This window comes from Oncorhynchus masou, chromosome 28 (genome assembly GCF_036934945.1).
Source record: "Oncorhynchus masou masou isolate Uvic2021 chromosome 28, UVic_Omas_1.1, whole genome shotgun sequence".
In the NCBI taxonomy this organism is placed as follows: Eukaryota; Metazoa; Chordata; class Actinopteri; order Salmoniformes; family Salmonidae; genus Oncorhynchus; species Oncorhynchus masou.
The window spans coordinates 14,993,131-15,016,289 of NC_088239.1; the positions used below are offsets into that span (position 1 = coordinate 14,993,131).

Genomic DNA, 23,159 nt, shown 5'->3' on the forward strand with positions numbered 1-23,159 from the left:
CCATGACGACTTTTCACTGTGCTTCCCTTTGAGCCCGCTGAATAAATAGGAATGAGATGTCACCACCAGCAAATCGCTTTCACCTGATGTCTTTCAGATCAGTAGTCCAGACATTCCAGTAGGACTGAGCCAGTGTAGCAGATTGGAGCATTAAAGTATTATCTTACCTGCTTTGGTGCCGTCTTGACCTCTGCATTGACCTCTGGCTGGTGTTTGCTGTGGCTCTCACATGGCTCCCCCTGGGGGAGTGGAGTGGAGTCACATAGAGCTCTCCACCCATCTCCCCGACCCTCCTGAGGCCTGCCCCCCTCACACAGGCTGCTCCTCAGGGGAGATGAGGTTGTAGCAAGAGGTTCACTATTGGTTGGGAAACTGAAGACATGGTCATGTCTTCTATGGAGGTGGGGGTGGATGGTTGGCGTGTGTTCCAGTGATACCAGAGTGACGTTCCTCGTTCTGGCGGGCGAGGGCCGCCGTTGACGGTTGCCGGCGGGAAGGCAGGGCGTACGGCGGGAGTAGTCGTCGTGGAGACGGCTGAGGGGGGACAGGGGAGTCACGGGGGAGCCCGGGCAAGTGACGGGGGACAGGTTAGACCTGCGTCTCACAGTCAGGTCAGTCATGCTGCCCACTAGCTTCAACATGTGGCCCCTGGCCCCTAGGGGACTTCTAAGGCGACCAGGGCTCTGGCTGCGGTCCCTAAGGTCCACGGACGAGGCACTGGCTGATCTCTGTATGCTGGGGCCCACATTGGCCACTACAGAGCCACTGGTACCAGGTGAGTCATTTGGAGAGGGAGAAGGGGCTTTGCGTCTGAAAGGGGCCTTAAGGTGTAGGTTGTCTGCGCTCTTGGTTAGTCTGCTCAGCACGTTGACGCTCTCTTCCGAATGGAGGTTCACCTCAGACCCTGAACTAGAGCCTAAACCTGGCCTCTGATTGGATGAAACCCCCTGTCCTGGACCCTCCCCGCGTTCCCCGTTCTGCCCAGTGTCCAGCAGTGAGATGCGCCCCGCCCCATATGCTCTCTGGATACTCCTTGAAAAGCGTGTGTTTCTCTGCAGTCCATCTTCCTTATCTACTTCCTCCTCTTCATTTTCAGAACTATAAGGGCTCATCCCAGCCACCTGCTGGCCAATAGACACCCTACTGGACACACTATAGCCCTCCCCACACCTCAGTCTTAAGCTCTGATTGTTTGTGACCATTCCATTACATTCACCCTGGTTGGCTGCTGAGATGTACTCCCCATCCGGATTAGCTGTCCCTCGGTTCTGAATGCCTTGGAGCACTGAGGAGCGCAGCTTCTTAAAGGAGCCCATGACGGCAAGCCCTGACAGGACTGGCCAAGCCTGCGGGCCCCCGGCACTGGATTGAGGACCCTGGAAGGAGAGGGGCCTGGTTGTGCCCGGACTGTCCCCAGGAACGGTGCACTTCCTCTGGGTAGAGAAGAGCCTCATGATCCTGGAGGGGTAGGGCTTCATCTCAGGGTGGCCTATCACTTGGCTGGACCAGGTGTCCGTGTTGAGCCCGTTCAGTCTCCTCTCCTCATTGTGGGGGTCATAGGTCACAAGCTGTACCTGGGCACCACACCCAGACAGCAGGGACGGGGGCGCCGCCCTCTCCACGTGACCCTGGGTAGGGTAAAGTTCGCCGAGGGGTCGGGGCCAGGCTCGAGGTTGAAGGTCAGGGTCGGTGGAGGAGCCATCGCGACAGGAGAGGGAGTCATTGCTGGTAGACAGGGCTGCATCGCTCTGCCCCGCCTAAAGAGACAAGACATGTTACGTAACACTTGTTTTATTTAACCAGGTAGGCCAGTTGAGAACAACTGTGACCTGGCCAAGATAAAGCAAAGCAGTGCGACAAAAAACAGAGTTACACATTGGATAAACAAATGTACAGTCAATAACACAATAGAAAAGTCTATATACAGTGTGTGCAAATATAGTAAGATTAGGGAGGAAAGGCAATAAATTGGCCATAGTGGCAAAATAATTACAATTTAGCTATTAAACACTGGAGTGATAGATGTGCAGAAGATGAATGTGCAAGTAGACATACTGGGGTGCAAAGGAGCAAAAATTAACAGTATGGGGATGAGGTAGTTGGGTGGGCTATTTACAGATGGGCTGTGTACAGGTGCAATAATCAGTAATCTGCTCTGACAGCTGATGCTTAAAGTTAGTCTCCAGCTTCAGTGATTTTTGCAATTTGTTCCAGTCATTGACAGCAGAGAACTGGAAGGAAAGATGTTGGCTTTGGGGATGACCAGTGAAATATACCTGCTGGAGCACGTGCTATGGGTGGGTGTTGCTATGGTGACCGGTGAGCTGAGATAAGGCGGAGCTTTACCTAGCAAAGACTTATAGATGACCTGGAGCCAGTGGGTTTGGCGACGAATATGAAGCAAGGACCAGGCAACGAGAGCATATAGGTCACAGTGGTGGGTAGTATATGAGGCTTTGGTGACCAAACGGATGGCACTGTGATAGACTACATCCAGTTTGCCGAGTTGAGCGTTGGAGGCTATTTTGTAAATGACATCGCCGAAGTCAGTTTTACGAGGGTATTTTTGGCAGCGAAGGATGCTTTGTTGTGAAATAGGAAGCCGATTCTAGATTTAATTTTGGATTGGAGAAGCTTAATGTGAGTCTGGAAGGAGAGTTTTGTTTTATAACATATAACACTTTATATTACTCTTCTTACTACAGTGTCCTTGGTTGTTTAAAAGGCCCTTTGATTTCAATGTTTTAATACCCTTCATTAACATTATAAAAACACAGGGAACCTGTGCAAATAAGAGCGGTTTATTTATCCTATCCAGCGGGTTATTTAGCCTATTTAGCCTAGCCAGCAGTTGATTTAGCCTATCCTATTTAGCCAGCCCAGCAGTATATTTAGCTTATCCTTTTAAGCCTATTCTATTTAGCCTATCCAGCAGTGTATTTAGCCTACCCTATTTAGTAGTTTATTTAAACTGCTGGATAGGCTAAGTAGGCTATTTCACCTATTCTATTTAGCCTATCCAGCAGTTTATTTAGCCTATCCTATTTAGCAGTTTATTTAGCCTATCCAGCAGTTTATTTAGCCTAATAGGCTAAGTAGGAAAGGCTAAATAGGATAGCCTATCCAGTGGTTTATTTAGTCTATCCTATTTAGCCTATCCAACGGTTTATTTAGCATATCCTTAAAGCACACTAGTACAAAATAGCCAGAGTTGCCTTTATCTTTAACACTAGACTGCCTGCTACCATACACACAGCCCTGAAGGTGGCACACAAGTGAGGGGTACACTGTTAACTTGAAAAAGGCCTTTCAGGAAGTGATTTACACCAGAAGCAGCTAGACGGACATAAAAAACACAATTCGGATTCAGAATGTAATTCAAGGAAACACTACGAGTAATGCAGAAAAGTAAAGTAGGCCTAATTATTTGTTTACTACAAATGAATGGGTGCCACTACCAGTATAATGTTTAGCCAATAACATTATTCATTTATGAGTCTGCAAATGAGTATGTTGCTGTGAAGTATGAATAAAATATATCTTGAGTGGAGTACAGTATTATTGCTGACTTAGTATAGTAACATAAGTCTTTGTATATATGTGAGTGCAAGAAAAAGATTGCTCTTTTGTTAACAGCATGTGTTTCTGAGCTTTGAGTGTGTGAGTGAAAGAATGAGAGCGAGAAAGAGAGGGTATCTGGTAGTCTCTCTCCCTGACAGCTATCCTATCTACACTGAACAAAAATATAAATTAAACAAAGTGTTGGTCCCATGTTTCATGAGCTGAAATAAAAGATCCCAGAAACGTTCCATACGCACAGAGAGCTTATTACTCTCAAATGTTGTGCACAAATGTGTTTACATCCCTGTTAGCGAGCATTTCTCCTTTGCCAAGATAAACCATCCACCTGAGGTGGCATATCAAGAAGCTGACTAAACAGAATGATCATTACACAGTTGTACTTTATGCTTATGGACAATTAAAGGCCACTAAAATGTGCCCTTGTGTCACACAACGCCACAGATGTCTCAAGTTGAGGGAGCGTGCAATTGGCATGCTGACTACAGGAATGTCCACCAGAGCTGTTGCCGAGATTATTCAATGTTCATTTATCTACCGTAAACCGCTTCCAACATTGTTTTAGAGAATTTGGCATTATGTCCAATCGGCCTCACAACCACGTGGAACCACACCAGCTCAGGACCTCCACAGCCGGCTTCTTCACTTGCGGGATTGTCTGAGACCAGACACCCGGACAACTGGCGAAACTGTGCGTTTGCTCAACCAAATCATTTCTGCAAACTGTCTGAGACGGTCTGTCTCAGGGAAGCTCATCATCCTCACCAGGGTCTTGACCTGACTGCAGTGTGGCATCGTAACCGACTTCAGTTGGCAAATACTCACCTGCCACGCTGGAGAAGTGAATCCCGGTTTCAACTGTACCAGGCAGATGGCAGACAGTGTGCATGTCATCGTGTGGGTGAGCGGTTTGCTGATGTCAACATTGTGATCAGAGTGCCCCATGGTGGTGGTGGGGTTATGGTATGGTCAGGCATAAGCTACGGACAATGAGCACAAGTGATGAGATCCTGAGGCCCACTGTCGTGCCATTCATCCGCCACCATCACCTAATGTTTCAGCATGATAATGCACGGCCCCATGTCGCAAGGATCTGTACACAATTCCTGGAAGCTGAACATGTCCCTGTTCATAGTCTGTATACTCAGACATGTCACCCATTAAGCTCGTTTGAGATGCTCTGGATCTACATGTACGACAGTGTGTTCCAGTTCCCGCCAATATCCAGCAACTTCACAAAGCCATTGAAGAGGAGTGGGACAACTTTCTATTGGTCACATACACATGGTTAGCAAATGTTATTGCGAAGGTAGTGATCTGCATATGCTTCTTAGATCCAACAGCGCAGCAGTATCTAACAAATTACACAACACAACCTAATACACACAATTTAGTAAAGTAATGGGATGAGAATATATAAGTATAAAATATATGGATGAGCAGTGACAGTGGCTAAGATGCAATAGATAGTGAAGGATACAGTATATATAGTTGAAGTTTACATACACTTCGGATGGAGTTATTAAAATTTGTTTTTCCACCACTCCACAAATGTCTCGATAACAAACTATAGTTTTGGCAAGTCGGTTAGGACATCTACTTTGTGCATAACAAGTCATTTTTCCAACAATTGTTTACAGAGAGATTATTTCACTTGTTCACAACTCCAGTGGTTCTGAAGTTTACATACACTAAGTTGACTGTGCCTTTAAACAGCTATGTCATTGCTTTAGAAGCTTCTGATAGGCTAATTGACATAATTCGAGTCAATTGGAGATGTGGATGTATTTCAAGGCCTACCTTCAAACTCAGTGCCTCTTTGCTTGACATCATGGGAAAATCAAAAGAAAATCAGCCAAGACCTCAGAAAAAAATGGATGGTTCATCCTTGGGAGCAATTTCCAAACACCTGAAGATACCACGTTTATCTGTACAAACAATAGTACGCAATTATAAACACCATGGGACCACGCAGCCATCATTACGCTCAGGAAGGAGGCGCGTTCTGTCTCCTAGAGATGAACATACTTTTGTACGAAAAGTGCAAATCAATCCCAGAACAACAGCAAAGGACCTTGTGAAGATGCTGGAGGAAACAGGTACAAAAGTATCTATATCCACAGTAAAACGAGTCCTATATCGACATAACCTGAAAGGTCGCTCAGAAAGGAAGAAGCCACTGCTCCAAAACCACCATAAAAGAACCAGACTATGGTTTGCAACTGCACATGGGGACAAAGATTGGTGCACTTCACAAAATAGATGGCATCATGAGGTAGGAAAATTGTGGATATATTGAAGCGACATCTCAAGACATCAGTCAGGAAGTTAAAGCTTGGTCGCAAATGGGTCTTCCAAATGAACAATGACCCCAAGTATAAGTTGTGGGAAAATGGCTTAAGGACAACAAAGTCAAGGTATTGGAGTGGCCATCACAAAGCCCTGACCTCAATACCATAGAAAATTTGTGGGCAGAATTGAAAAAGCGTGTGCGAGCAAGGAGGCCTACAAACCTGACTCAGTTACACCAGCTCTGTCAGGAGGAAATGGGACAAAATTCACCCAACTTATTGTGGAAAGCTTGTGGAAGGCTACCCGAAACATTTGACCCAAGTTAAACAATTTAAAACGCAATGCTACCAAACACAAATTGAGTGTATGTAAACTTCTGACCCACTGGGAATGTGATGAAAGAAAGAAATGCTGAAATAAATCTCTACTATTATTCTGACATTTCAAAAAGTGGTGATCCTAAAACAACTAAGACAGGGATTTTTTGCATGATTAAATGTTAAGAATTGTGAAAAACTGAGTTTAAATATATGTAAACTTCCAACTTCAACTGTACATATGAGATGAGTAACAGAAGATATGTAAACATTCTTAAAGTGGCATTGTTAAAGTGACTAGTGTTCCATTTATTAAAGTGGCCAATGATATCAAGTCAGTAGGTAGGCAGCCGCTGTGCTTGTGGTGGCTGTTTAACAATCCGATGGCCTTGAAATAGAGATTGAAAAACAGCTTCTATGTCCCAGCTTTGATGCACCTGTACTGACCTCGCCTTCTGGATGGAAGGATGGTTATTGTCCTTGATGATCTTTTTGGCCTTCCAGTGACATCGGCTGTTGTAGGTGTCCTGGAGGGCAGGTAGTTTGCCCCCGGGGGGGGGGGTGATGTGTTGTGCAGACCGCACCACCCTCTGGAGAGCCTTGTGGTTGTGGGCGGTGCAGTTGCCGTACCAAGCAGTGATACAGCCTGACAGGAGGTTCTCAATTGTGCACCTGTAAAAGTTAGTGAGGGTTTTCAGGTGACAAGACATTTTTTCACCCCCTTTTCAGGTTGAAGAGGCACATTTGCACCTTCTTCACCACACTGTGTGCTTGGACCATTTCAGTTTGTCGGTGATATGTACCCCGAGGAACTTAAAACTTTCCACCTTCACTGCTGTCCCGTCGATGTGGATAAGGGAGTTCTCCCTCTGCTGTTTCCTGAAGTCAACGATCATCTCTTTTGGTGACATTGAGTGAGAGGTTATTTTCCTGACACCTCACCTCCTCCCTGTAGGCTGTCTCGTCGTTGTTGGTAATCAAGCCTACCACTGTAGTGTCATCTGCAAACTTGATGATTGAGTTGGAGGCGTGCATGGCCACACAGTCGTGGGTGAACAGGGAGTACAGGAGAGGGCTGAGAAAGCATCCTTGTGGGGCCCCTGTGTTGAGGATCAGCGGAGTGGAGATGTTTCCTAACATCACCACCTGGGGACGGCCCGTCAGGAAGTCAAAGACCCTGTTGCACAGGGCAGGTTCGAGACCCAGGGTCTTAAGCTTAATGATGAGTTGAGGGTACTATGGTGTTGAATGCTGAGCTGTAGTCAATGAACATCTTTATACATAGGTATTCCTCTTGTCCAGATGGGATAGGGCAGTGTGCATGCGATTGCATCGTCTGTGGACCTATTGAGGCGGTAAGCAAATTGGACTGGGTCTAGGGTAACATAAGGTGGACGTGATATGATCCTTGACTAGTCTCTCAAAGCACTTCATCATGGCAGAAGTGAGTGTTAAGGGACGATAGACAGTTCAGTTACCTTAGATTTCTTGAGAACAGGAACAATGGTGACCATCTTGAAGCATGTGGGGACAGCAGTCTGGGCCGGCAGCCTTGCAAGGGTTAACACGTTTAAATGTTTTACTCACGTCGGCCACAGAAGGAGAGCCCACAGTCTTTGGTAGTGGGCCGTGTCGGTGGCACTGTATTGTTCTCAAAGCGCGCAAAGAAGTAGTTTCTTTGCAATGTCCGCGACATGGTTAATTTCTCCAGACCACAATCAACAGCCTGATCTATGCGAAGGAGACATGTCATGCTGCATGAGGCAAATGGTGGTCACACCAGATACTGACTGGTTTTCTGATCCAAGCCCCTACCTTTAAAAACATGTGATGTATCTGTGACCAACAGATGCATATCTCTATTCCCAGTCATTTGAAATCCATAGATGAGGGCTTAAATGTATTTACTTAAATTGACTGAATTCCTTATATGAACTGTAACTTAGTAAAATCTTAGAAACTGTTGCATGTCACGTTTATATTTTAGTTCAGTGTACATTTCTCCTTGGCGGTGTATATTTTCTACGGCCAAGGAGCAGTGGGCCTCAGTGTAAGTGCGTGTGTGTGTGTGTAGGGCAGCGATTAATGCAGGCCAGTCTTTGATGAGGGGTTTTGTGAGCATGACTAAGCAATGAGAATCACTAATCCATTGTGATTAATGCAACAAATTGCCCATTTTCTCCAGATTTGGCAGACAGAGAGAGGTGAGAGGGAGTGATCTCTGCTTCTCCATCCTGAGATCTGAGTAGTTTCACACAGACCCAACTGATCACACAGTGGCTCTGCTATAGACCTTTTAATCAAATACACACTTCACTTAATGGCGAAAGTTCATACTACATGGAGGACCTAACTTGTCTATCATAGATTAGACTGCCTGTGTCTGGCTTTTCCACTCCATCTCTAGCTCCAGTGAGTGAGAGTTAGATTACGTGCTGTTAGCATTCTCTTCCACCATATGGATTATCTCAATGCTACACCTTCTCTGTTGACAGTTCACCAACCTCGCTCCCCTCACTCACTCTGACCACTACTGTAAACAAAAGAAAAGCACTTTCACCATTCCTACTCTACTCGTACTAGCCTTGCCTACCACCCTTGAAGGCTTCTAGGTACTCCAGTAAGACACAAGGTTGGTGAATGAAAGAGAATTCTCTAGCACTGAACAGGCACACTAAGGTGGTCCTTAAGTCAATATATTATCTCAAACGCATCTGATCTTGCACAATGCACACTACCCCTATGCCTAGCACCAACATTCACAACCCAGTTGGGACCTGCTACACTTGGCAGGATAGAGCACAGGTTTCTGTTTCAAAAGATTTGGAGTTTCTGCCTGCCAATACTTCAAATCTAGTGATCAACAAAATGAGTGTGTGTAGTTTTACCTTGGCCAGAACAATAAGCTGCATAAGACAGTGGAACCTCCTACTGTACTAGCCACCCTCTTACGTCAATCATACTACAGCACTATGTAGGTCTACATAAAAGGTTCACCCATTTTGAATCTTATATTGTCTTTGTGCATCTCTGAGTTATGTTCCATCGATTCCCTGGGTCATTTCATGTTTTCATGTGTACCGGCATTCAAGCAGGCAGAAATCCGGTAGGTATTACATAACACTGTGATAAAGTCGCTATCACTACACTGGAAGTTAATGGGACTACAACTTTTAGATCGCAAAAAAGTCTATCATACATGTCAGATTTCAATACTGGCCAATGTCATAACTCAGGTGGATGTCTTCTCTTGAATGAGCCATTGATCATATTTTTGCGATATTCCTACCTTGAGAAATGTGTCATTTAACAGGAGGGTATTTTTCCTATTTGTCTGCCTCTTTAGTGCGAGGTGCATTGCATGGTGCAGTTGCCAGAGATATTATTGAAAGGAGATAGGAATGAATGAAGGAACATATGACATTAACCAATCACGTTGTGTCATGCTAACCCTTCTCACAGTCAAGAAACGTGCCTATTATCCTCGAAAGTACGCAGTGTCACGATTCCAAAGCTATACGAACCTACAGATAGCAAATTAATTATCTCACATCTCGGAAAAGATTTTCAGTGTTGTACTTCTTGTTGAAAACAATGTGCTAATGTTGGGTTTTTGAGCTAGCGCCAAGGACTCCATTCACTCCTTGACCCAGAATTGTTCAGAATGCACCGCGCGGCCAATTGATGTAGCATGGGCAACGTTTCCCATCTCCTCAAAAGTACAGTGCATTCGGAAACTAATCAGACCCATTCCCCTTTTTGTTACGTTACAGCCTTATTCTAAAATATATATCTACACACAATACCCCATAATGACAAAGCGAAAACAGGTTTAGACATTTTTGCAAATTTGTTAAAAATAAAAACAGAAATGCCTTATTTACACAAGTATTCAGACCCTTTGCTATGAGACTCAAAATTGGACTCAGGTGCATTCTGTTTCCATTGATCATCCTTGAGATGTTTCTTCAACTTGATTGGAGTCCATCTGTGGTAAATTCAATTGATTTGTCATGATTTGGAAAGGCATACACCTGTCTATATAAAAAAGGTCCCAAAGTTGACAGTGCATGTTAGAGCAAAAACCAAGCCATGAGGTCGAACAAATTGTCTGTAGAGCTCCGAGACAGGATTGTGTCGAGGCACAGATATGGGGAAGGATACCAAAAAATGTATTCAGCACTGAAGGTCCAAGAACACAGTGGCGTCCATCATTCTTAAATGAAGAAGTTTGGAACCACCAAGACTCTTCTTAGAAGCTGGCGGCCCGGCCAAACGGGGGAAAAGGGCCTTGGTCAGGGAGGCTTTGGGACAAGTCTCTGAATGTCCTTGAGTGGCCCAGCCAGAGCCCGGACTTGAACCCGATCGAACATCTCTGGAGAGACCTGAAAATAACTGTGTATCGACGCTCCCCATCCAACTTGACAGAGCTTGGAGGGATCTGCAAAGAATGTTGAGAAACTCCAAATACAGGTGTGCCAAGCTTGTAGCGTCATACCCAAAGAAGACTTGAGGCTGTAAAAGCTGCCAAAGGTGTTTCAACAAAGTACTGAGAAAAAGGTCTGAATACGTATGTAAATGTGATATGTTTGCAAATGAAAGAAACTTTTTAAAAATAATTTACAAAAAAAAACGTTTTTTTGCTTGAACATTATGGGGTATTGTGTGTAGATTGATGAGGGGGAAAACTATTTAATCAATTTTAAAATAAGGCTGTAACATAAAATGTGGAAAAAGTCAAGGGGTCTGAATAGTTTCCGAATGCACTGTATATCTGCCGTTGTTAGCCAGTCAGCCCATCGAGAGAGCATTGCATTGTGGATGATGTAGTTGAATTGAACTGCAGATTTCCACAATCGATTTCCCATGATACCAACCTTATTATAACTACAAATAGAAACATTTGTTCACCAAAAATATTGTTCTCACAGTGTTATTTAACACTGTACATTAAAGGAATAAAGGGTTTTGGGTGGATTTTTACTATAAGTTAATTAAGCTTCAACAATATGGAAGGTAAATATGCAGGTCAGGTCAGTGTTCTCGCATGGTTGCATGTGAAGTCTGGGAGAAAATGGTGCTCTGGCTCTCAGGCCCAGAGTTAATTAAGAGCTCAGAGAGAGGAGAGCAGAGGAGCCCCCCCACACGGCTGCCAGCTGGAGCCAACCTCTGATTAGATTCCCAGAGAGAGGAGGGCTGGGGCTACACTCACAGATATACTAAGGAGGTTCACAGTATAATGAAAAACATACACACATACTGTAGAAGACACAGACACTGTGTAGATCTACACACACACACCCTAGCACTACACAGTGGGAAACCCTGCCATATGGGAAAGGAGTGGAGGCGCACATCTCTTGGTCATCAACTTCCTTCTCTTTGGGTTGGTAAGTCAGTCTTACGTAAGGGGTCATAAACCTGTAATCATTAGTGAACTCTAGCCCCCAATTCACCTACACAGAGCAGAGTTGTCTTGCCCCAGGCTATGGCTAATTGGGCAGAAATATAAACGGATGGTTAAAATAGACGGCTAGACAGAGAATATGAAGGGAAAGGCACTTCTCTAGCAGTTCTCTAAATTGGTAACTAAGCCATGGAACAGACAGAACCTCCCCAAAAGCACTAACACTGCCATGATTCTATGGTAAGCTGCTCAGCCTGCTTGTTTTCAGGTTGTCTGTTGTTATTGGAGTGATCGAATCTAGATAGCCAGGCTTAAGAGTGCTATCCTGAACAGAGAGACAAACACGTTCAGGGTAAATAACTTAACACACTAGAACTTATTGAAATTGTGAAAGAATGAGAGAATAGTTTATCCCTTCCAAGTCAGTCAGGCTGACACGTATGTAGGAGACCTTCCATGTCAGCCAGGCTGACACGCATGTAGAAGACCTTCCATGTCAGCCACGCTGATACGCATGTAGAAGACCTTCCATGTCAGCCACGCTGATACGCATGTAGAAGACCTTCCATGTTAGCCACGCTGATACGCATGTAGAAGACCTTCCATGTTAGCCACGCTGATACGCATGTAGAAGACCTTCCATGTTAGCCACGCTGATACGCATGTAGAAGACCTTCCATGTCAGTCAGGCTGATACGCCTGTAGAAGACCTTCCATGTTAGCCACGCTGATACGCCTGTAGAAGACTTTCGGGCTTGAGACTACACAGAGGGCGCTTCTCTTTGTGTGTGTAAAACTCACCAGTGTGTGGTCCAAAGAGAAGCTGAGTTTCTCTGAGGAACTGTTGAAGGAAACACACATGGCTCCTATCACCAAGCCCCGTCCGGCATGCATCTGTGTGTGTGTTCCTCCCCCAGGAATAATCTGATTAAGCAGGCTATACCAGTCTGTGCAGCACTGGTTTCATCTACAGTGCAGCCATTAAGACTACTAGTCAGCAACATACACTATGAGTTAGTCATACATTATAGTACTCTTAAATCAGGGAAGCCTTACGACCACTCTACAGCTGCTGAAAACCCACTCTATAGACTCCAGATAATTGGAATGGATAATGTGATTGTTCCATTATATTGGTGGATCCATGTAAGATCACATGGAATTTAGAACCATGTGTGTTACTAGGCTATATAAAGCTGAATACTAACTATTATCGCTGGATGCCATCTATACAAGGAATCTGATGGAATCTCTAGCTCACACAGAGAGCCTGCTCAGTGTTAATAGTAGATTGATCTACTATTGGGGAGGGAAAGAGGAAGACAGAAGAATGCACTTTCCTCCCATCAGATAGTCTGGTCTTTTTAACCGTTACACTGTCTAACTCACCTAGCCTATGCAACAGAACCAAACCCCATGTACATTCTGAGAAAGTGATTTCCAGAGATTGGGACCTGGCAGCCATGTCTGCGTGCTTGTTCACCAGAATCATCCTAAACCTAGTGCTGTTCAGATTCACTAATCTCTGTAGACACACCAGGATCTCCTATTGCACAGTTGTTTGGCATTTCTGGTGACTAGTCTGACGAGCACCAGGCCGAGTCCTGTGTGCTAACAAGCAGTGGCCTACTCCTTGACATTCAGGATGTTGCAGATAAAAGTGTCCTATATAGAGCAGCTGACACAATAGTCTATTCTCTGAAGCAAAGTACAATTACTATTTTATGTACACATTTTAGCCTAGTTCTGTCTGAATGTTTCGTAACATTACACCCTCCTAACTAGGCACCTGTTGCCAGCTTGTTGAAGTCTAATATCTCACAACGGCCCAGTTCCCCTTCTTTTTGTCCAATGACAGAGGGCATACAGAGAGACCGCACCCCCCCTTTGATCGTGGGAAGCCAGGTATTGGGTAGAGTGTCTGTCTCATTCATTCACTCACCTGATATAGTCTGTCAGAAAGCCCTGAATGGGAAACCCAACACCAACCACAGGTAACAGAGGACAAGACGCTACTATGAACACTAGGACTTGTAGGAATGCTACACACACAAATATCTGACCTAACAAGACACTAACATTCCACATACAAATAGCAGACAGTAAAACGGGTCTGGGACACTGCACATATAGTTAGTGTGGGGTGAAGTTACTAACCCTTGAGGGGCCCAGGCAACCTCTTTCCAGGATGACAGAGAGCCAGTTATAGCAGGGTATCAAATCAATCCCACTGATAGACCTTTGACATAAGCTTCTCTGAGAACAAGGACATTTATATGAGGCAAAGTTCAGACATAAGAACTCCATGTAACTACCACTCCTGTGACGAGTGGATATACTGTGTGAAACAGACACAGTCTCCTACACCAGTGAAAATACACTGAAAATACACTGAATAGTGAAAATACACTGAACAAAAATATAAACGCAACATGTAAAATGCTGGTCCCATGTTTCATGATCTAAAATACAAGATTCCAGAAAATGCCCATATGCACAAAAAGCTTACTTCTCTCAAATTGTGCACACATTTGTTTACATTCCGTTAGTTAGCATTTAATCATTTGTCAAAATAATCCATCTAACTGACAGGTGTGGCATATCAAGAAGCTGATTAAATAGCATGATAATTACACAGGTGCACCTTGTGCTGGGGACAATAAAAGGCCACTGTAATGTGCAGTTTTGTCACAACGCCAGAAATCTCAAGTTGAGGGAGCGTGCAATTAGCATGCTGACTGCAGGAATGTTCACCAGAGCAGTAGCCAGATAATTTCATGTTGATTTCTGTACCATAAGTCACATCCAACCCGCCTCACAGCCGCAGACCATGTGCAACCACGCAAGCAGAGGACCTCCACATCTGGCTTCTTCACCTGTGGGCTCGTCAGGCAGGTGCTGAGTATTTTTGTCTGTAATAAAGCTTTTTGTAGGGAAAAAAACGAATTCTGATTGGCTGGGCCTGGCTCCTCAGCTGGTGGGCCTATGCCCTCCCAGGCCCACCCATGGCTTTGCTCCTGCCCAGTCATGTGAAATCCATAGATTAGGACCTCATTTATTCATTTAAATTGACTGATTTCCTTATGAACTGAAATTGTTGCATGTAGCGTGTATAATTGTGTTCAGTATATTTGAATACTGGAATTAAATAGCAAAGTTTGTGTGACATGTTCAGATATACTACTGAACAACAGAACATCTAGCTGACATGAAGCGCTTCCCCTGACACAGTATAGCACCCTTGCCTGAATGTGCCCCTGCGCCTGGCGTTCCATCCATAGAGATAGAACTGGTCTGGTATTCGAACTCCCTGGTGTATGAGCACGTACTAGTCGGAAGCTTACAAAAACATATACCTCTGGAAAACAATCTACTACAGCTATAAATCCATACTGAAAAGGAAGTAACAGGGAATGTTGAAAATTGAAAAAAAGAGCTGGAGAATAAGATGAAGGCGATTATGTTCCTGTTCTTTCCCATAAGCCAGCAAAACACCAGATGAAAAAGTGCTTATTTATTTGTGTATTTAATTAACTTAGTTTCAGCATAAACCTCTTACTTTGTAGTTGACCGAGACCCCCACAGCACCCAAATAATGGCATCTCTCACATCACTATAACAACCAGGGGAGTACCTAAAATACCCCCCCCCCATCTTGAATTAACGTTAAAGGAACAAATCAATACTAGAACCCAAACGGATTTGATCAATATTGACTGTGAATGACATTTATATCCACAAAAAAAGTTGGCCAGATTCATATTAGCCATACATTTGTTTATGATGCAACAAATTGATATTACATTCATCTGCAATTTGGTTAAGTTTGCTTAATAACTTACCCTTCTCATAGTCGTTGATGTTGTTCTGTGCCACCGGTATTTCTCAAAAGAGAAGTAGCGGTTTTTGTTGATTAGATAGCCATAATCGATAAACACTTTACTAAAAGAGTTAGCAAGCTACTTGAAGGTCCAAATGTCTTTTGGGTCCAGCAATCGATGATTACACACGAAAACATGTCGGAAGTAGCAGGCTGCTGTTTGATAAACTGGCTTGCAACAAATGACTAATTGCAACATCAAACAGTAGGCTAGTTAGCTGGCTAGCTAACCGATAAATTCTAAAAGATTTAACGTTACAAAAATGAAAACTGGCTTGGTAAATGGTTGCGGGCGAGAAAACATCCGGCGTTGGTTATTCAAAAGAATAAATGGAAAAAGAGGGAGTCAATAACTTAAAGTTGTTCTAGCAAACTCAGAGTCCTTTGGTACTCAAGTGTGTGAGGCTGGTCGATTATTGGCAGCTCGAGCTGTCGTTTCGGTGAGCAGCATCAGTACACTTGTTGCGGTGATTGCTTGGGGGTGGAGTTTGCGTTCGACCTTCACGGTTTTACACTAGTTACCACAGCCACTAAGTCAAATAGGCTATATCGTAAACATGTATACAATCTAAAATTAGCTTTTTGGTCTTAATTTAAGGTTATGGTTAGGCATATGGTTAGCAGTGTGATTAGGGTTAAAGTTAGGTTTAAAATCACACAGACCAGAAATCGTAAAAAATAGTCGGGGTTTATGACATTGTGGTTGTGGTAACTAGTGACGACCCCAAATTCACTCAAACTACGTTTTTCTCAATTTTTGTGGTGGTCTGACCGCAAAAGAACCACACCTCCTAAAGCCAATCACAGTTAAACAAACATGACCACGGCAGTAAAGCACGCCCATAGTAGGTTGCTCTCCATTGTAAAAAAAAAAAACAGCCGTGGATTTATAAATGCGAGTGTCCTCTTCGGACGTCATTTCTGGCACTGACATTTGGCATGCCTTTGAAAAAGTACAGGACCTTCCAGTTGTTTGTAGTATTGCAAAACTCAGCCTGTTTCCTCATGCCTAAGTGTTTTTATTCATGCCCGCACCCAGAAATGTATATCACATTACACCAGCTGATATATTCTTCACAAATGTGTACCTGACTACTTTGTACATTGGAGTAAATTAAAAGACAGTGAACTGTTTACAGTTTATTGAAATCAAACAAGATACAAGAACACATGTCACAGGAAATCTGTCATAGTTTGCTGAGTTATCAAAGAGATGATCTTAAATGATAGGCGAAATCAGTTGCAGCATCAAAATATTACATACAAATTGTTTCGTTTATGTTCATATTTGATAACAAACCATTTAAACAATGCTTTTTGTCATTGCCTAAAATTACTGTATACGATAGGCTATTAACGTCACGTGAACGACATATTAAAGTCATCTTAACGTCATATGTAACAGTGTTACTTCACTGAGCCATGTGAACCTAACCCCTATTCTGCACCAAAGAGAAGGAACCCAGAGAAGGTTGTATCATCATCTTCATCAGCAAACAGCCCGTTGAAGAGCTCTCCCCCAGCCACCTGCAGCCACACCTTGTCCCCTTTCTCCAGGTGCAACACAGTCCCGCCTGCCGCCTGGTCCTCACTGCTCTGGTAGTTATCCATGGTGTGGATCACCTTCACCCCGTTTCTCACTAATGCTACTTTTACATTACGGGAGAACACAGTGATGTGGTAGGTAAAGTAGTAGGCCCCAGCCACCACGCAGGTGAACCGTCCGGTCTGTGGGTCATAATGGTCCTGCTGGTTGTAAATCACCTTGTCAAACCTGATCGGTGCGTTAGCCGGTGGGAGTTTGGTGTATTCGGTTAGACCCACTGAGAATGCGCTTTTTGGGATGAAGAATGTGTCCCCCTTCTCTCCCTTCTCCCCTGTCTCGCCCAGATTCCCTCGCTCTCCGCGGTAACCAATGTTGCCTTTGAACCCTGGGGGGCCGAGGTTTCCCTTCGGTCCTGGTCGGCCTGGAGTTCCCAAGGGCCCCTGGATGCCTCTGTCCCCCTGAAGCCCGATCTCCCCCTTCTGCCCTTCAGGTCCCAGAGGTCCCAAATCCCCTTTCGGTCCCTGGATTCCTGGTAACCCGAGCTCCCCCTTCTGGCCCTTTAGACCTATGGGCCCTGAGACTCCTTGGGGCCCCATCTTCCCTGGTGGCCCCTTCTCTCCATTCTCACCCCGTCTGCCCTTTATTCCTGCCAGACCAGCTGTACCTGCAAATGCAAGGATAAAGGAATTGTGTCTATATTGTTTATCAGAGAAAGCCAGTAGTGATAACTGTACAAAGTATTTTTGATTATAAAATACAGTATTACCCAGCTCCCCTTTGTCTCCTTTGGGGCCACTCTGTCCAGTTGGTCCAGTGATGCCGATTTCACCTTTTAATGAATAAAGAACTTTCAAAAACTCATTAGCATGGACCAGAAATGCTGGTTTCTATTGAGACCTGTTTAACTGAGGAGGTTGCGCCTTTGTTTTACCTCGATCACCCTTGTCACCTCTGAACCCATCTCGTCCATCTCGGCCTGGCATTCCATTGTGGCCTGGGTCTCCTGGTATTCCTGGATGTCCACAAACACATTCATTCTTCTTGGGTTCTTCCAGTGCTACGCATCTCACAGCCAGCAGAAGGAGCAAGAGAGAGACTCTGAGTTTCACCCACACCATTGTCCCTCAAGAGCCAATGCTTCACAGCAGCCCAGTTGAGTATTCTCAGCACTAGATGCACAATGCAGAAGAGGCTAATCCAGCTCAACACATGAAGTTCAATGCACACTCACACACACATACATTCACAGGCACATGCATACAAATTGAGCGCAGGAGAATGAACACAGCTGAATGTTTGTAGAGCCAAGACACCGAAGAAGGCCACACAAACCTTTCCAAGGACTTGAAAGGTGGTGACATCACCATGCCAACTGCTAAGCCAGGCATCCCATTGGTTCGACAAGGATAACGGCTATTTTAGGTTACTTATTCTGTGTCCAGCCCTCTCCCCGTTCCACATCACCTGTCCCCTTCTAGAATATTCCCCATTCTCTGGCAGGGTAATGATCAGCTTGGACTGTGCTGAGCATACAGTATCTGTTACCATAGGGATGGTAGCAAGGCAATCAGCAGACGCCCGGCCCGCTACAAGGAGTCGCTAAAGCACGATGAGCCAAATAAAGCCCCAGAGGCCATAACCCTCCCCTAATCCGTACGAGGCTGGGCCAATTGTGTGCCGCCCTATGGGACTCCCGGCGACTGTGGGTTGTGAAACCACCTGGGATCGAACCTTGGTCTGTAGTGATGCCTCAAGCACTGCGATGCAGTGCCTAAGATCGCTGCACCACTTGGAGAATTTCAATGCTGGCCTGTGTGGTGGCTGTCTAACTCCTCCCGAATAGTCTTAAAACTAAAAGGTTAAGGGGCCTGGAATTGACTGAAATCATTAGCAACAGAACACAAGACAAGGGACACTCAGGATGGGGAAATGTTAACGTATGTGTGGTAATCATCAACATCAGCCATATTGTTAAATGCTTGACCCCATAAATTACACCATTGCCATCAACTCTGACCTTTCCGGTTAGTGTTCTAGAACATACACACCCATCCCTAACCCCAGAATCATTTTTTATCCATGTATTTGTCATATTCTCTACACACAAGATTTCAGATATAAACATAATTCTTAATGTAAACATGACAAATTATATTTAAAAATATCTATTCAAGCATTATCAGGCCAGGAACAGAATGATAATTGTGTCACTTTCATACAAGATGGCTCTAACAGTGGTGTAAAGTACTTAAGTAAAAATACCTCAATGTACTACTTAATTTGTTTTTTGGGGTATCTGTACTTTACTTTAGTATTGATATTTTGGACAACTTTTACTTTTACTTCACTACATTCCTAAAGAAAATAATGTCCCCAAAAGTACTTGTTAAATTTAGAATAAATAGCAGGAAAGGAAAATGGTCCAATTCACATACTTATCAAGAGAACATCCCTGGTCATCCCTACTGCCTCTGATCTAGTGGACTCATTAAGCACACATGCTGTGTTGTAAATTATGTCTGAGTGTTGGAGTGTGCCCCTGTCTATCCATAAAAATAAACACAAAATGGTGCCATCTGGTTTGTTAAATATAAGGAATTTGAAATGATTTATACTTTTACTTTTGATACCTAAGTATATTTTAGCAATTACATTTACTTTTGATACTTAAGTATACTTAAAACCAAGTACTTTTATTCAAGTAGTATTTCACTTGGGTGAATTTCCCTATTGGTCATTTTCTATTAAGGTATCTTTACTTTTACTCATGTATGACAATTAAGTACTTTTTCCACCACTGCTCTTAAACAATCATGGGATTGGCTGAAACACACATGGACACATCCAGTACATACATTATAATTACACATATGTTATAAATGCACAGCACAGGACCAGTCGGCAGAACTGAATACATGCCTTTGAATTCCTCTGCATTATGGTGGGTGACATTTCTTATATAAGGCATAGTTTAATGTCTGTTTGCTGTAATAACCAGGCACAACGTGATGGTAATTTGGTTACAGCAGTTACTGCAAAGTCTTCACATAATTAACACAAGACAGCAGAGGCATCATCGCTCATCGAGATCCATTCGGTTATACATGAAACATCTCATGAGGTATAGCAAACCCTCCATGACTATACAATGACTCAGACACACTTACTGTACATACAAACAAACAAATAAAGAGCTAAATAATTAAAATATGTAACATACTATAACATGGACTTGCTGATATATTTGGTAGTAGTGTAAAATACTATTGGCTTGTTTTGTAGAGGGACGACTCCAATCTTGGTTTCTCTGTATCGACTGAATTACTAAGACTTCATCCACTGAAGGGAATGGCTAGCAGGACCATATGGATGGAGAGAGCAGGACCATATGGATGGAGAGAGCAGGACCATATGGATGGAGAGAGCAGGACCATATGGATGGAGAGAGCAGGACCATATGGATGGAGAGAGCAGGACCATATGGATGGAGAGAGCAGGACCATATGGATGGAGAGAGCAGGACCATATGGATGGAGAGAGCAGGACCATATGGATGGAGAGAGCAGGACCAAGGAGGACTGGAGAGTGGGTGTGGGGTAAGCAGAAACTACTGATGTCTGTAGGAATCATGGTGTGGTTGGGGTATATTGAGCACCCTGTTCGGGTGTTGGGGACGAACAATAGGTGTGTATGTATGTATGTATGTATGGCTGGTGTTGCTGGGGAAGGGGAAAAAGGGGTGGGTCATTTCATGAGGTTCAGGGAGTGTGGTGGAGCTCTCTTCTGGAGGTCCAGTAACTGGAGTACACCGCCAGGCTAAGGGAGTGGCTGGCAGCTGGCTGGGCAGCTGGCTGGTGTCTCTACATGATCTGGCGGTGCGATCCGTAGCCCGTCATGCCGGACTGCGAGGCCCCACGGTTGCTGCCCATCTGTAGACCAATCAGACTCTGGCCCTGACGAAGCTGGTCCTCAGAGAACTCCCGCCGGTAACCCTGGGCTTTCCTACACAGACCAGGACAAACAGGAGAGTTGAGATGTTGTGTGAGTGTTGTTCTACAAGGGGGTCGTGGCCAGTCCGTACCTGTGGAACCAGTCTCTGTCGCCACGGTAATGTCCATCGTCCTTGGTGAGGGCAACACTTCCTAGGGCCATCAAGGTTCTCTGTACCGCAGCCATGTCCTGCCCTGTAACCATAACAGAACAGAACCTCACAAGCACTGGACCCCATCCATACAGCAAAGAACAGGCGGGGCACCAGTGATTTTACCCACGTACCCATGCTGGACTATAAAGACTTGTAAATTCAATGTGAGTATTGATGGTCGTGTACAGACAGACAGAGCTCAGCAGAAACACTAGTGTGAGACTCTGCGTCATTGGAGAAGCATATCAACGTCGCCCGGATTTATGGAGGCTTTATATGTGCCCGTGAACGTGCAGCCCACCTTCCCACAGGTCCACTGTCTGGAAGATGTCTGTGGTGAGTACTCCGTAGGCCTCGGCAGCCTGCAGAAACTGGGAGATCTTCTCCATCTGCTTAAAGGCCATCTGGGTCTCCAGAATCTTCTTGATGGGCTCATTACCACGCGGGTACAGGCTATTGATGAGCCTACAGAGAATCTACAGGGAGGAGGAGAGAACGGTGGAGTAAGAGGAATACAGATACATGGATAAAGAAGAGAAGAAGTAGAGGGAGAAAGGAAGAGATTGATCAATGAAAAGAGGGAGAGCGAAACAAAGATAAAGGCAGAGGGGAGCATACATTGGTGTCATTGTTAGCGGTCCAATCAATCAGTGAATCTTATTGAGTTTGTTCATTCTCGTGCATACTCACTGTTCCATCCATCAGCCAGGTCTGGAAGTTCTGTCTGCTTGGCTGTGGTCTCTCCAGGTTCCCCCCACACTGAGCTACGATCCAGTCCACCAGCCGGGCCTCCAGGTCCAGATCATACTTCAACTCTATCTTTTCCTGCACCTCCTTGCTCAGGCCGTAGCTGGGTCCCCTGTTAGCCATGGCTCCTCCTGTCCTGCTCACCCAAACAGACAGACAGACAGACAGGCCAGACAGACACCCACTGACCAGTCGTCTGCAGCTCCACTGACCAACACCCTGCAGCAGTCACAGCACTGGCAGCCTGCACCTGCTATACAAAGGCAATACATCATGTAGAAAATGGAACGTTGTCAAGCACTGTTAAAGCAATGCTGCTGTATTAACATCCAATTCCTGACATCAGAACAATAACTATTGCAAAGTAGTCACATTCTTCATGGTGCATTATAAGGGACAACATTTATTTTTATTTTGATCATGAGCTACATCACCTATTGTTCACGTGATTTACTTTTCTTTCCTCTGCTTTCTCCCTAATGGCCATTGTGTTCCTTACAGCACAGACACTAAGCACATCCCCCCCAGAGACCCAGATCGCTAGCCTAAATGGGTGTGGTCCTTGGCACACGTCCCACGCACATTCTCATGAGATAGCCCATGGTAGTCTAGACTGTGAGCGTGCTGAGCATATCGAAAAGCAATCGCATTGCATTGATTGTGTAGCCTACCATGAATGCGAAAAAATCGTAACTTTTTTCACCTCCCCAAAAAACGTATAAATTAGGAAATCGGATTATGAATTTCAATCATGCACTATGTAGGAAAAGTATAAGATTAGTAAAAAAAACAACCTAACGCAAGTTTTCCGAATATCTCCTAGATAATTTAATAAACTAGCAATTCCGTTTAATTATTAATGCACACAACAAAAATCATGCGCTGCTTAAATAATAAATTAGAGGAATAAAAACTCCGGGCACACTTACTAGAAAAAAAGAGGAGAGAACGTTCGTCTGGTAGCTGCTGTGTAGTTAATTCCACTGAGTTGGTCAGCGCAGAGGATGCTGAACCCGCGGCGCATGCGTGGGCGAGGCTCTGGACTCCGTGTCCGGGAGTGGCACGCCACCGGTTTTATATGTGCGGCTGCCAAGAGGAGGATCCCTCTAGATCTCTGATACAGAATGCGACAGGCCAGCGGGAAGAAGAGGAGATGGCAAAGCAAGGCAAGGCGAGCCTACGATCAACTTTAAGGCTATGTGGGCTGACCATCATTATCATAAAGTCCAGGGGTGATATTAGCATGA

At 44.6% G+C, this 23,159-nt stretch overlaps 3 protein-coding genes across 3 annotated transcripts in view; all 3 read right to left on the bottom strand.

The window, feature by feature from the left end:
- LOC135517238 (uncharacterized) overlaps nt 1-15,886 on the bottom strand; it is a 30,183-nt gene extending 14,297 nt beyond the window's left edge. The window contains exons 1-2 of the mRNA XM_064941358.1: nt 15,438-15,886; nt 168-1,757 (exon numbers count right to left, since the gene is read on the bottom strand). Of these exons, the coding sequence (XP_064797430.1) occupies nt 168-1,757; nt 15,438-15,446 (1,599 nt within the window). The 5' untranslated portion in view covers nt 15,447-15,886. The remainder of the gene's footprint in view (nt 1-167; nt 1,758-15,437) is intronic.
- Nucleotides 15,887-16,602: 716 nt separating this feature from the next.
- On the bottom strand, nt 16,603-18,236 carry LOC135518528 (complement C1q and tumor necrosis factor-related protein 9A-like). The gene is made up of 3 exons (XM_064943699.1): nt 17,953-18,236; nt 17,788-17,850; nt 16,603-17,685 (listed from the first exon to the last, which is right to left on the bottom strand). The coding sequence occupies exons 1-3, from the start codon at nt 18,137-18,139 to the stop codon at nt 16,913-16,915; spliced, it is 1,023 nt and encodes a 340-aa protein (XP_064799771.1). The 5' UTR covers nt 18,140-18,236; the 3' UTR covers nt 16,603-16,912.
- Nucleotides 18,237-20,473: 2,237 nt separating this feature from the next.
- On the bottom strand, nt 20,474-22,895 carry LOC135518529 (transgelin-3-like). The gene is made up of 5 exons (XM_064943700.1): nt 22,842-22,895; nt 21,856-22,165; nt 21,467-21,641; nt 21,103-21,205; nt 20,474-21,023 (listed from the first exon to the last, which is right to left on the bottom strand). The coding sequence occupies exons 2-5, from the start codon at nt 22,033-22,035 to the stop codon at nt 20,882-20,884; spliced, it is 600 nt and encodes a 199-aa protein (XP_064799772.1). The 5' UTR covers nt 22,036-22,165; nt 22,842-22,895; the 3' UTR covers nt 20,474-20,881.
- Between the last annotated feature and the right edge of the window lie 264 nt (nt 22,896-23,159).

Excerpts from the sequence above, each read along its gene's own strand:
- LOC135518528 (XM_064943699.1), bottom strand. The coding sequence starts at position 18,139 with ATGGTGTGGGTGAAACTCAGAGTCTCTCTCTTGCTCCTTCTGCTGGCT. Across the intron at positions 17,851-17,952 it reads AGGTGACAAGGGTGATCGAG|GTGAAATCGGCATCACTGGA; the intron begins GTAAAACAAAGG and ends ATTCATTAAAAG. Across the intron at positions 17,686-17,787 it reads AGGAGACAAAGGGGAGCTGG|GTACAGCTGGTCTGGCAGGA; the intron begins GTAATACTGTAT and ends TTGCATTTGCAG.
- LOC135518529 (XM_064943700.1), bottom strand. The coding sequence starts at position 22,035 with ATGGCTAACAGGGGACCCAGCTACGGCCTGAGCAAGGAGGTGCAGGAA. Across the intron at positions 21,642-21,855 it reads CCTGGCTGATGGATGGAACA|ATTCTCTGTAGGCTCATCAA; the intron begins GTGAGTATGCAC and ends TCCTCCCTGTAG. Across the intron at positions 21,024-21,102 it reads GACAGAGACTGGTTCCACAG|GAAAGCCCAGGGTTACCGGC; the intron begins GTACGGACTGGC and ends TGGTCTGTGTAG.